The sequence below is a fragment of the Fonsecaea monophora genome (assembly GCF_001642475.1).
Source record: "Fonsecaea monophora strain CBS 269.37 chromosome Unknown Scaff131, whole genome shotgun sequence".
Classification (NCBI taxonomy): Eukaryota; Fungi; Ascomycota; class Eurotiomycetes; order Chaetothyriales; family Herpotrichiellaceae; genus Fonsecaea; species Fonsecaea monophora.
The window spans coordinates 60,586-73,193 of NW_019174062.1; the positions used below are offsets into that span (position 1 = coordinate 60,586).

A 12,608-nucleotide genomic window follows, 5' to 3' on the forward strand; every position below is an offset into this window, starting at 1 on the left:
ACATTCATCCATATCCGCGCCTGTCACAATCTCGTTTCATCGGCATCGCTCATCCCAGCTCGGTTGGGTACAGATAAGGGTGAAGTAGGAGGCTCATACTCGCTCTCAGCCAGCCACTATCAACTGACATCTGAGACTTGAGACTCGAAATAACGAGATAGCGAGCATCCGAGTGCGCCAAGGAAAAGGCAATTCGAAAGGTCTTGCGTCAATTGTGGCTTTGCACCGCCACTATCCACCTAGCCTCCCCTCCCAAGCACGGACTTTTCTCAACCAACCAAACACACGTTTCGACGCTTTTCCCAAACATGGACGGCCAGCCAGCTAGCCACTGCAAGCACTTACTTGTAGACACGAGAGATCACGGTGCCGAGGATGTGGATGTGAAAAGAAGGATTGTATCACCGAGTTGCATACCATAACCGAAGACAAGACAAGACAGGACGCGTCTCGTAGGCGCTGAAACCGATGCGAGCATCAGCAAGCCTACCTATCTCCCTGGAGTACCATAAACATACGGAACCTAACCTGGTCCTGGTCCTGGTCCTGGTCCTAGACACTACGATCCTGACGCTGACGCTGATCCTAATCTTAACCCTGCTGGTCCCAGGAACCCCGGAATCCCGGAATGGGGATGAGGCACAACGTTTCATCATTTCCTTCGAGTACCTACCACCGATGAACATTAATTCGTCGTCAAGCGAAAGAATACCCTCGAGTGGAGTAGAACTATCTCTGTTCCAATTCCTCGTAGGCGAATGAGTGAGTGAGTGAGTGGGTATGCGGGCATGTGTGGCGCTGTGGCACAGAGTCTCTCCTCCTCTCTCGCTTGTGGAACTGCACACGCAAACACCCACCTGTGCCACAACCGAGGACCCTGGCCACACTACCCAAACCAGTAACAGTAGCAATGCTAGCTCCTCGTGCTCCTCCTAAGGACCAATCAACGCCCCGGATACTCGAACAGATCAACGTTGCTGGTGTCGCTTGTGTTGGGGATTGCGTGGCACAAGTGTGGCTGAACCTGAACTCTGAACCTGAAGCCAGGCCTGAACAGGCCACGATAGGCTGGCTGAACAGTACTCCCGTATAAGGTATTATACCCTTGGCGCGTGCTCAAACTGGTGCTGTCACATTTCGCCCTCGCCCTTGCCATGCAGCGTGTATGCACTTGTACAAGTGTGGATTTTTGATTTGTGAGCGCCGTGGTGCCTCAGGTCTACCAAGTATAGAGGGGGGGTTTGTTTCAAGCACCCGAATTCCGAAAAGAACCTCACGAAACCACCACTTGGGTATTTTATCCATTGAATCCCTCCCACCCTCGCTCTCTCCCACGTCCTCTCTACTACTCTCGCTTCTCCAGCTGTCTTTCCGACATTGGAAAACTGGGATCGTACATGTCTCATTGATTGACAATTGAAATCCACCTACACAACTCACTCACTCACTCACTCACCCACTCACCCATCCACCCGGGTAGTAACTACCAACACACCAACAAAAATGCGCACCCTCCGCCGCAGCCTCAAGAAAAGCTGCATCATCCCCGAACAGCTGTACTGCGGCATCGTCCACACGGTCTGGCTGGTCTGGGAGTACAGCCAGGCCGTGAGGCGGGCGCCGCATTGACATTTTTCCTCACGTTGCTCCTTGGTCCCCACTCGACGCATGGACAGGAACTAATTAAACGATATTGATGAATTCTACGAAAACAGTCGATATCATATGAGTTGATATGATATAGGGTGGCGGATTGACGATCCCTTACCACCGTGATCGATTATCAACATGACGCATGACGCATGACCAAGGGGTCGGTACGAATTGAAGATGAGCGAAATTTGGATTGGAATTGATTGGGTTGGATTGCGGTGGATTGAATGTTCAATTTGTGGAGATACATCATATCACATATGGATATCCGGAGGAACTGGGGCTGGACTCGACTCGACTCGACTCAACTCGACTATCGCTTCGCGCCTCCGCTAGAAAATCGCCCGACTCAGCCTCCTCCCCACACTCATCTTCCTCTCCCCTGCCTCATCATCGCCCGGAATATCCTCAAACTCCCTCCTCCCGGTGTCGAGGTCCATGTCCTGAACCTTGACCATGAACGACCAGTCGCGGGTCCACAGCTTCCAAAAGGCGAACAGGGCCAGCGCGATCGGGAGCGCGATGTACCCCTCGAAAAACGTCTCGGCATCCGGGTCGCCGTGCAGCGGGAACAGATCGACGTAAAAGGTCGCGGCCATGCAGATCACCACCAGAAACACCCCGAACCACGACCCGTACACGCCCAGCTGCGACCTGAAGGGGAGGTCGTCGAGGGAGCGGCCGGCGGCTTTCCAGCCCGAGCGGAAGCGGATGTGGCTGTAGCAGATGGAGCCCCACACGAAGAACGACGACAACCCCGTCAGCGCGAGCAGCCAGTTGAACACCGTCGCGCCGGTAGCCGCCTCGTTAATGAATGCCAACAGCCCAAATGCCATCTGGATCACGACGGGCCACACGGGACGCCCTTTCTTATCGATCCACGCCAGAAACTTGGGCGCCATGCCCCCCTGGGCCAGTGCCTGCAGGGTGCGGGTGGAGCCGTAGGTACACGAATTCGCCACAGACATGACGGAGATGGTGATGACGGCATTAAACACCGAGGGCAGACCGTTGACTCCGGCGTACTTGATGGCAAGGACAAAGGGCGAGGCTTTGGTGTTTGCCCCCGAAGAGTTGAGCAGGTCGGGAGAGCTGTTAGGCACGATGATGCCCATGATGAGCAGCGAGACGACATAGAAGCCGGCAATGCGCCAGAAGACCTGTTTGGTGGCCTTTGGCAGTGATTTCCTGGGGTTGGCGGCCTCGGCAGCGGCCAGACCGACTAGTTCAGTCCCTCCAAATGCAAAAGCAGCAGTCACAAAGACGGAGCAAAAACCCTTGAAACCTATACAGTATATTAATATCCTAATTGCATGTTAATATTACAAGACACCTTTTCTTACCGTTGCGGAAAGCCTTGTTGCCATTTTCGGCGTCATCCCAATATCTGAAGCCAATGTATCCACGGTCATCGCCGGGGATACCGCCACAGTCGACGATGATGCCGAAGATGATGAAGCCGAGCACGGCGACAATCTTGATGATACCAAGGACAAATTCGACTGGGTCTTTGGGTCAGCCATGTGTCTCACTTCTCAGCCCGCCGATGAATCCTGACCTTCTCCGTAGCCCTTGACGCCAAAGAACTGGACGACAATGAGGGTTGTGAGAAACACGGCAATCCAAATGCCAATGTTGTAGTGATGCCAGTAGTCAATTGTGATGCCTGCAGCGGTGATCTCGAACGGAAGCGTGACCAGCCAACCGATAGCCTATTTATCGATTAGCTTGAGAAGAATTCCAGATACTGGGGCTGGCACAGAGCCGTGTGAGATGCTTACATATTGCCATCCCATGGCAAAGCCCTGTTGAGGAGATTAGTGAAACATACCGACAAACATGGGTAGATCACGAACCCAAGCAGGATCAATGAATCGAACTCCGTAAACGTAAAAGGCTCCATTGACCGGATACAAAACCGCCAATTCGCCCAGAGCTTGCACGGTACATAGTAACATGGCACCGATGATGATGAACCCAATGACCAACGAGGCGGGACCGCCAGACTGCAATGCAGAGCCAGAACCGACAAAGAGACCAGCGCCGATAGAACCTCCTACATCATAGCCATCAGCACAACCTTCAAACCGCAAGAATAGAAGCACCCACCAATTGCGATCATCTGCATGTGTCGACCCTGTAAGCCACGGCTGAGCTTCGCTTGGTGGTGGATTCCCTCCTCGATATCGTGGGTGCCATCCTTACTCCCGTCAGGGACGCCATTATCGACATCGTGGGCAACATTTGCTGGTGCTGCTTTAGAGTCGTCTTTTGTTTTCTCCGAGAAGAAGTTGATGGCCATGACGGTGGATCTGGTGGTGATTGAGGGTTTCGATGAGAAGATGGCAAAGTGAAAGGGGATTCCCCAGCTTTATCGCTTGCGAGGCAGGGACTGGCAGAGTCAAGAAGGTCAAGCCGACCCAAGCAAGCTTGTTGATTCATTGGATGCTTATCTCGATATCGCTCATCTTCCCTAAGCTCGTCGTCCACTTGGCCTCGAGCCATGACACGCGATTGCAGGGTTGCGTGATGTTAGACGGGGGGAGCAGCCAAGGCTGCACACTACAGGTGAGATGGCGGGGATCCTCCCTGATTTGACCTGGGACGCCAGCGAAACGTCGCAGTCTGCGCGAGGTGGCGCGCTGGGCACTGCACAGATCCTGTGTAGGGTCGCGTATTGTGACGGGGTTGCCCTGCGATTCGAGATAAGGGAATGGTGTCAGAGGCAGTGCGAAACCAATCAGTGTCGAGCGCAACGCCTGGTGTTCAACCGTGCACTGAACGTCAGGAGAGGCGGCCGGGGTAACGCACGCACATTGGTTCTCTTGGGACATACAAACATCATCCTGCCCGTTTCAATCGAGTGATGCAAGCAGACTCCCTGGTGGACTATGGCCGGGACCGCCAAGATCCTCTATCTCTTGCCGTCGATCACCAGAAAAAAAGCTCCTGGAAGGATTGACCAAGCAAACGCTTAGACGTATGCCAAGCAACGGCCTCTGATAAGGGGATGAGCTTGGGCAATACGGCGTTCACTCTTGTTGGTAGTCATTCTCGGTACTTGTCATGGCAGCTTGGAAGTCGACGCTGGTGCCGCCATCGTGTCAATCGAGGCGGCTTTGATGGGGTTGCAACGTGCTCGAACCGAATGAAGCATGGCACTCTGGGTCGTGCTGAACTGGAATAGCGGCACCAGCGGGCCCTCAGCTGCTTAATAACCACGCAAGTGAACGAGAAGGGAAACAGGTCAGCTAGTAGACGAATAGTAACTTGTAGCATTCATGATTTCATAATGTGCAGTAGCGTCGTCTGGCATCAGTAGTCAACTTACCGGTTGCTTTAGAGGAGCAGAGAAGGTCAAACTGCGCTCTTCAATTTCCAACGTAGGGGTGATTTGAGCAGACACACGTGACTTTTCGTCATACCTTCCTTTTCAATCCGGAGACTACAGCCTTGGACTTGAATTAGTGGGAGACGAAGAGCACTGCCAGTGCACTGCCCCAATGTCCTGACCCTTTCGTCTCCTTGCATCTTCACGAAGAGAACAGTCGCCAGCGGACAGAAGAAGTTCCTGTTGTAATATCAATTCTATACAGAGATTATGGTACGGATCCTCGACGGGTGAGTCGCTGCATTAATCTCCGGACTTTGGGTCAGATGCCTAAATCCAAATATACAAAACAAAGAACTCCACAAGACTTTTCTTTTCCTTGGGGGCCGAGATCACTCGTACTCGTGGATTCGTCCGGGAAAAGGAGAGAGACCGGCAACGCCCTGCAGACTGCTTACTTCGCCCTCCCCAACACCCGCAAAACTTCCATTTCCACACCGGGCGGGTGGTCAAGGCAGGTATAGGCAGGTATAGGCAGGTATAGGCAGGTAGTTTCGAAGGATTCAAATGGGATCAGGATCACCTTGAATACTGGGGGCCTTGGCTCTGTAATCTGATGAGATGATCAAGGCCAGACTCCCAAGCACGTGACGTGGACCTGGAGACATGGAAGTGCGCACAAATGTACTTTAGAGGACATTCTGTTCGATGTGATGACCATCGCATCTTCCCTTGACCCAAAAAAAATTGTGAATGATAGGTTAAGTTTGTTCATTGATCGAGCTGTCGATCATTTCTATTGGCATCAAGCCCATCCGGGCAATAGCCAATTACAGGCATGACGGGCTACTGTTTAGCCAAAACAACCAAAACAAAATACCCCCCATATGGCTATCTCCCGTGCAGATAATTCCTTTCAAATGCTCGACATGAGGTGACAAGGTACACTTTTCCACGTGTCGTGTCCGCTGAGAGTCGACTCTCTTCCAAGTCATCCTCCAACGCCATCGCTTTGATCAAAAAGAAGCATCCAAAAACGTATGCAAAGAAAAGAAAAACCTCAGGTCAGCGCTCGTACTGTGGTAGATCGGGGCCTCCATGGTCATGATGCAGTATCTGTACACTGTATTCGTCGTCCATCAAGGGTGCCGTCGGTGCCAGTGAAGTGACGTGGGCGTCACCTCGCAGCTGCGCCCCATGCTCTAACGGTGGCCCACTTGTTTGTGCTAGAAGTCGACGTCGTTCCAGCTCCTGCTTGTCATCGGTGTGACCCCCACTGCTAGTAGAAGTGGGACGCGGAGGTGGAGATGTTGAGTACGGTCGGATGGTATCTTTAGATCTTGCCGAAGCGACTGAACTAGCAGCATGCAGTGTCGAGGGCGTCATACTCCCGTCAGTCTGATTCTCAAGCGCCTGTGGGAGAGGTTCAGACGATAAATTCGGGGCGGTTGGTGTATATGGCATAGGATGATCGGAGCTTTCTCCTTCCTGCGGAGGTTCACTTGGAAGCAGGAGCTCTTCTTGCCTGCGTAGCCGTGTCTTCTCGTCGACCGTTTCTTCCACGACAGGCGCAGGAGGCGGTATAGTCTCGGGTGCCGAGGTAGGGTATACTGGCTGATAGTTCTGATCATAACCATAGTCGTAACCGTTTCCATCGTAATAAGGATATCCCGCTTCATCATAATACTGTCCGTCATAAGCTTCGTGGTAGTATTGCCAGTCCTGCCAACCCTGGTCCGGCTCTTGCTGCGTATCTTCCGTATGCAGCTGCTCCGCTGCTTTGTTTTGTCTTTTCATCCTACTGCTGTCGTGGGTTCCAACCACAAGCGACATCTCAAATGCGACAACACTCTTGGTTCGGCGCAGCGGAGCTGTGTCTAGGATATGGAGAGACCATTCTGACGTGATTTGGTTGTTGGTACCAGAACTCTGAGAAAATGTCGGTTCGCTGGACGTGAGTCTCGGCCACAAGCGAGTCTCGCCGAGCTTGCCAAACAGATCAACCACCACTTCGACATGGTATGTAAAGGATATCATGTCGCCGGGAACATTTGCGATGGTTGGGAACGAATTGTCGGGAACTTTGATAGATGTCGTAATGTCCGCCGTCATCGTTGTCGGGTTGACTATCATCATGGTGGACGTTTGAGCGAGATCCTTTCGGAAAACACTGTTGGGCGAGGCAGCTGAAAAGTACAATCCTCCGAGACCTGTCCGGGACTTCGGGTACACGTCTTCATACTCCATCTTCTTGTCTTTGCCAGGCCTGTTCGGAAGTGGAAGCGGAGGATGCATGTCAATTCTGCACTGGCGGTATAACGTCGCAATTACCATCCCCCGCACATCTGCCTTGGTGTGTGTTATAGATATTCGGATCGGGATGGTGTCGCCCGGTAACGCTCCATGCCGGGGTAACTCGGCGGTGGCGGTAATAGTATTAGTAGAAGATGAAGTTGTGTTACTTCGCGCATCGCTGTTCTGCGGGCTTGGATTTTGCGGAGGCGATACGTCGTCCGCAATGTGAAAACTTGGGCTGCTTGCTGGCGTGGCATTTGTCTGCATCGTTTCTTCGCTTGGCGCGGGGCTTAGCGGAGGGTTGCTGATGGAATGAGTGCTCCGGCTGGTCGTGCTGTTCTGCGTGTTATTCCGGCTCAAGCGACCAGCCCCAGGGCTGGATGTCGTCTGTGTCGTGACAGACGACGCCGGTTTGACGACTTTAACTTTGCCGCGCTTGGAGACAGGCTCTAACGTGATTACCCGTGATTTTGGTGTATACATGTGCTCGATATCAACCAGGTCTTGGAACTTGATTTTAGTGCTTCGACTGGTCATAGGACTTATCGTTGTTGGACGTGTAAGAGTGGCAGTCACTAAATAGGATACTGATCCACGTTCAAACTGTTTCAGCGTTAGTGTGACGGCAGGGGAAGTGCGAAGCAATCCACATACATCAATTGTGCTGGGGAGGCCTTTTGAAGGGAAAGGAACCTCGAATGCAAACTTGTAGACCTGTTTCTTGAGAAAGCCACTGCCACACAGGACCTGCTCATGCTGGAATAACGACACCAGACCGTTGCCTTGATATTGCACTCCTCTTGAACCCTGGCCGTTTATCAGACCCTCGGGGGCTGGAAGACCTTCGCCAGGGGGTATTTGGTGTTTATAAACTTTTGCGTAGCCATGCAGAGCCACAACCAGATGTGTAATATCGAATCCCTTGAAGACCGTGAGGACCACATTGCCCTTGACGATTTGACCCGGAAAATAGACTCGGAAGGGATCCTCGGGCTCAATGGTCATATCAAACATATTTCGAGCATGTTTCCCCAGAGGATTGGACAAGAAGGAGAGTATGGACCGGGGCCGAGGCACTGGCGGGTTTGGGTTCGTGAGCAGTGACTCGAGAGGCATTGCCGTTAGGACCAGAGCCATTCACTGCTATAACGGCGACAACCACCGGAGCATTGTTGGCTAAACTTTCGACACGAGGTGGATTTGGTCTTGAGGACGAGGGGCAGGCTTTCGAGAACGTCTTAAAACCAGAAGTGTGGTTCAATATGTGCATTTACTAATGAGCGTCGTGGCGGGGGGCGCGACAGTCAGCTTCGTCATCAAGTAAGGCCCAGTGCCTGCGCAAGGAGTCGGAGGACCGCAGCACCGATCGAAAGGCGTCAGCGAGATCAGGTGTTGTCCGATTCAGCGACGCATGGCGAAGGGCTGCGGCAGGTGTATCTCTAGCAACTGTTGTTCGACGAGGTCGCGTCTGGCCTGGGCGCAGGCGAGGGGAAATTCCGGGGCTTTGTAAGGGGACAATCACAGGGCTCGCGCCGTGCTTCGCAGGATCGGTCGACAGAGGGAGGGAACGAGTGTCGCGAGTGTGCAGTGTGTTTTTTCGACCATGCGCAGGCCCTTCTTCTGGGGAGGTCGAGGACGTAGGTAAATGGCTAAGCTTCGGTCAACGGTGGTAGTGTACCACGTTGATGGGAGATGGAGCAGTCGGATTGATGCTTGTCTGCGAATTCAAGCTTCGGTGCTTGGCAGGTCGAGAATTCTGTGGTCTGATCGAGAGGGAAATGCCGGGAGGCAATATTATTGAGTCGCGCAGGAGGGAGTGGGAAGCCGCTGGAGAAGGGGGGGACGGACAGGGCTCGGGGGAGCCAGGAAGAGGTCACTGGTCACTTGGTCACAAGTGGGATGGCGAGAATGGGTGGATGCACTGGTGGACTTGGAGAGGGTCGACCGGGGGCTGGACTGCTGGACTTATCTAATTCGACCTAGAACAGCTTGAACGGGGGAGGTGCTTAAGAGGGTAGTGGCGCAGGATGAGCCTCATTGGCATGCAGTTCGTATCGTTTCTTGGTGGTGGTGGGTTGCTCCAACGAGGGACACTTGCATGTCAGACTGCAGATTTGCTATTTAGTGATCTCCAGGCAAGCCAGGTCAACTTCTGTTCGTCGTCCCCTAACCGTCGTCGTCATCAGATACTCGCAGTGGTGGCAGCGCACTGACGATGGCCCACTTCAACCTGGCTCATTTTCCGTCCAAGTTACAGGACCGTAAGAGGGGGAAGGTGGCTGTGTGTGACGAGACGAGGTGTCAGCAGCACAGTGGTTTCTGAGAACTTGTCCGCGTAGATATATAGGTGGTAAATAACAGAATGGTGGGAATCATAATGGTTGAGAAAGCTGCGACTTGTGGTACCCATACGAGGCAGAGTGTTTGGGCCATGCTTTGGGGGGCCAGTTGGGCTCTACTCTCCCTGTCAAGCTTTTTCCATCTCCTTCGTGGGGAGGGGCCCGAGAACCTAACAACTCTCGAGTGCACGAGTAGGCGAGCCGGTGGAGTTGGGTGTTCCATAGGCAGGCAGCAGAGAAAAACTCAAGCACTAGCAACCGGGGACCAACTGACCACTGAATGGTGACTGGTTACCTAACAACGGGTTAGGGCCCGGAGACGCCTACGAGTCGTGAGCCCACCATGCCTATACCTACCTAATAGCTGCCTCTGCGAAGCCCACACGTCCGGCAAACTCAGTTTTGTCCCACCACAACGTGAGCTACCGCACTGCTCCGAAAATGATCCAATAAGTTGGTGTCACACACACAGCCTAACCACCTACGGAGTTAACTTATCCAGAAACCACCGTCAAACCCTGCAGCAGCGTAACTAGACCTGGGGTATCATCCACCTGTTCTGAGCACATATGCCGAGCATGAGAAGTCCTGATTGAAAAACTGCCTGTAAGGGAGATTCCTGCCGTGACACCTTCCACCATCTGATTGACGGCCTTGAGACCACCGCCCTGGCATCCTATCCTTTTCCATCCAAGCACGTTTGTTCCAGTATGCAAGTCTGTCTCAGCTAAGCCCGTTTTTGAGCTGGCCACAACTAGACGCAGCAAAGCTTCCCTCCTGCAAGCTTTATCGTCGATCTAGGCCATCCCGCAATCAACCTTCGGAACCGGGATTCGAAAAGGTGATCCGTGGTAGATTTGGTTGTTCCTGCGCAGACACATGATCATTTTTCAACCCAGGAAGCCCAATTTCTTTCCACGGTTCATTTTCAATGGCGCGGCTTTTTGGCTGGTGACTCTTCCTCAACCGGACTTGCATCCGAGGAGTCTATCCTGGGTGCTTTGGCTGGCTTAACTCGACCCTTGACTTGATGTTTGATCAGTTTCGTTTCGTCGAGTCCGTGCTCTAGTCCGTCAGGCTCCACGAACACCATATCCCCATCCTGTCCTAGGGTCTCCTTGACGGCTTCCTCAAGTAGAATTCCAAAGGCAATCAGAGCCGTCTCGTCGAAAGTTCGAAAATCAAATGTCCCTTGTCCTTGTACGGCGCAACTGTAGAAGTCCGAAGCGTACGCATGCACGGCTTTGAGCATTTCAGACTCGGGTAGCTTTTCGTGGCTAGAAAGTTCGCCTGCAGCGTCATACGAGTCGTGGATCACATGCTCCGGGATGGTCGACCTGCGCAGGAGGACTTCCTCTGGTGCAAGGGGTAAAACATGTTCGGACCGCCTCTGGTCGTGGGTCAAAAATCCATTCAAGCCCGCTCTTCCAGCCACCACATCATAGACTGTGAATTGTCGTGGCGGATTGGGCGATTGCAAAGCTTCACCGCCAACTTTGTCAAGGGTAGATTCTTTCTGAGGAGCATTTTCACTGGTGTCTGCCATATTTGCCCCCCGTCACCGTTGGTGACAATGGCAATGGTGGCCGAAGTGGGACTTCGCGCTATTCATCGCCGGACCTTCCAACTGGGACGATCGGAATTCGTAGAGGAATTAGATTCCGATGAAAACTGTTTTGAGAATTGACGCTGCGATGGCTGTAGGGTTGAGATTCAGATGGCAGCGTGGTTGGACAACCAACTAGCGAGACAGAGTGATGTGGTTTCCAAAATAGGATTGCGGTGACGCGGAGATATCGTGGACTGGCTCACGTGCTCACTTACCCTCGGCTCACCTTCTGCTCTAACGCGAACACTAGTATTTCCACGACTGCCAAGTGAGAGCCTGAAACCTTGGTGAGCGTCATCGTTGGTCCTGTTGACACCATGATGGTTCAAAGAACAGATATCTCACAGCTATTCTCCAGATTGAGGTCTCCGAGAACGCCAGAACACGCCGAACTTATCTAAGATACTGCAATTTACTCGCAGAAGTTCCGTATGGAGCTCATCATAGCCCCGCAAAATTGGTCATAGCCTCACTGCAAGTAGAGAATAGCTATGACCCCGTTGTTCTGTCAGGTTTGAGACTACGGCACGGGCGCTCTAAAGAGGTTCGAGTCAAACCCATCCTGGAAGGCTGGTAGATAGCTGTCGACCTGTGTAGGCAGAGCACCACACGAACGCAAGGCGTTTAGTGACTTTGAGCATCTTGTGAGCGCAACAGAAGAAGCGAGGTATCCTGATCACTGTCCAGGCGATACTGGTGCTGGAAACCTGTGGCCTCGAGGGTATATCGGTACATTACGTGAACCTATTGTACTTGATGACTTTACTGACAAGAAGAACCCGAACAGAAATAGCAGATCATCATAGCTCAGTGTTCGCAAGGCTGTGGGAGACATATCCTGGCGTCAAGTGATTTTCCGCCATGAAACTAGAACTCACAGACCCTCTAACACGCCATCGAGATCCGGACAACGTTAGACATGACGCTCCATGTACAAATCTCTTAAGCACAACGTTGAAGGGCGTGCACGGTACCCTCCCGGTCTCTAGCACTGCTTTGAAGCCTGGAGCTTGTGGCTGCCCGGTCGATATTGGGGACTGCAAAATAATGGTCCACTTCTCTGATGCTGCTGAAATCAGTGCCGGCGATCCTCAGGGTGCGAGGACCTTCTCTCAGAAGCAGCCTCAAAGTCGGCAACCGAGTCTCCAAGGATTCGGCGCTATCATTGTCGCCAACGATAAGTTCACTCATCCCCAATTCACACTGAGTGCAAAGGCCAAGGGCTGGCTTACCAAGATTATAAATCGATCATCCAGAAGGAAGAGACGGCGACCAGGAAGAAAAGGAGGTTTGACTGATAACAAAGACCTACAAAGCGCAACGCCGTGGCCGATTGTTAGAGCCACTGGGGTTTAGCGATGACAAGCAGAGCGAGAAACCT

The 12,608-nt window shown here is 52.7% G+C and overlaps 3 protein-coding genes across 3 annotated transcripts; all 3 read right to left on the bottom strand.

Moving 5' to 3' along the window:
• Window positions 1-1,985: 1,985 nt before the first annotated feature.
• Window positions 1,986-3,955, bottom strand: AYO21_10790 (hypothetical protein; the record flags this gene model as incomplete). Its single annotated transcript, XM_022660698.1, has 6 exons — window positions 1,986-2,938; window positions 2,997-3,155; window positions 3,212-3,365; window positions 3,435-3,458; window positions 3,510-3,709; window positions 3,763-3,955. The coding sequence occupies 6 exons, from the start codon at window positions 3,953-3,955 to the stop codon at window positions 1,986-1,988; spliced, it is 1,683 nt and encodes a 560-aa protein (XP_022507010.1).
• Window positions 3,956-6,049: 2,094 nt separating this feature from the next.
• On the bottom strand, window positions 6,050-8,395 carry AYO21_10791 (hypothetical protein; the record flags this gene model as incomplete). The annotated part of the gene is made up of 2 exons (XM_022660699.1): window positions 6,050-7,882; window positions 7,934-8,395. The coding sequence occupies 2 exons, from the start codon at window positions 8,393-8,395 to the stop codon at window positions 6,050-6,052; spliced, it is 2,295 nt and encodes a 764-aa protein (XP_022507011.1).
• Window positions 8,396-10,546: 2,151 nt separating this feature from the next.
• AYO21_10792 (hypothetical protein) lies at window positions 10,547-11,164 on the bottom strand (the record flags this gene model as incomplete). The annotated part of the gene is made up of 1 exon (XM_022660700.1): window positions 10,547-11,164. The coding sequence occupies one exon, from the start codon at window positions 11,162-11,164 to the stop codon at window positions 10,547-10,549; it is 618 nt and encodes a 205-aa protein (XP_022507012.1).
• Between the last annotated feature and the right edge of the window lie 1,444 nt (window positions 11,165-12,608).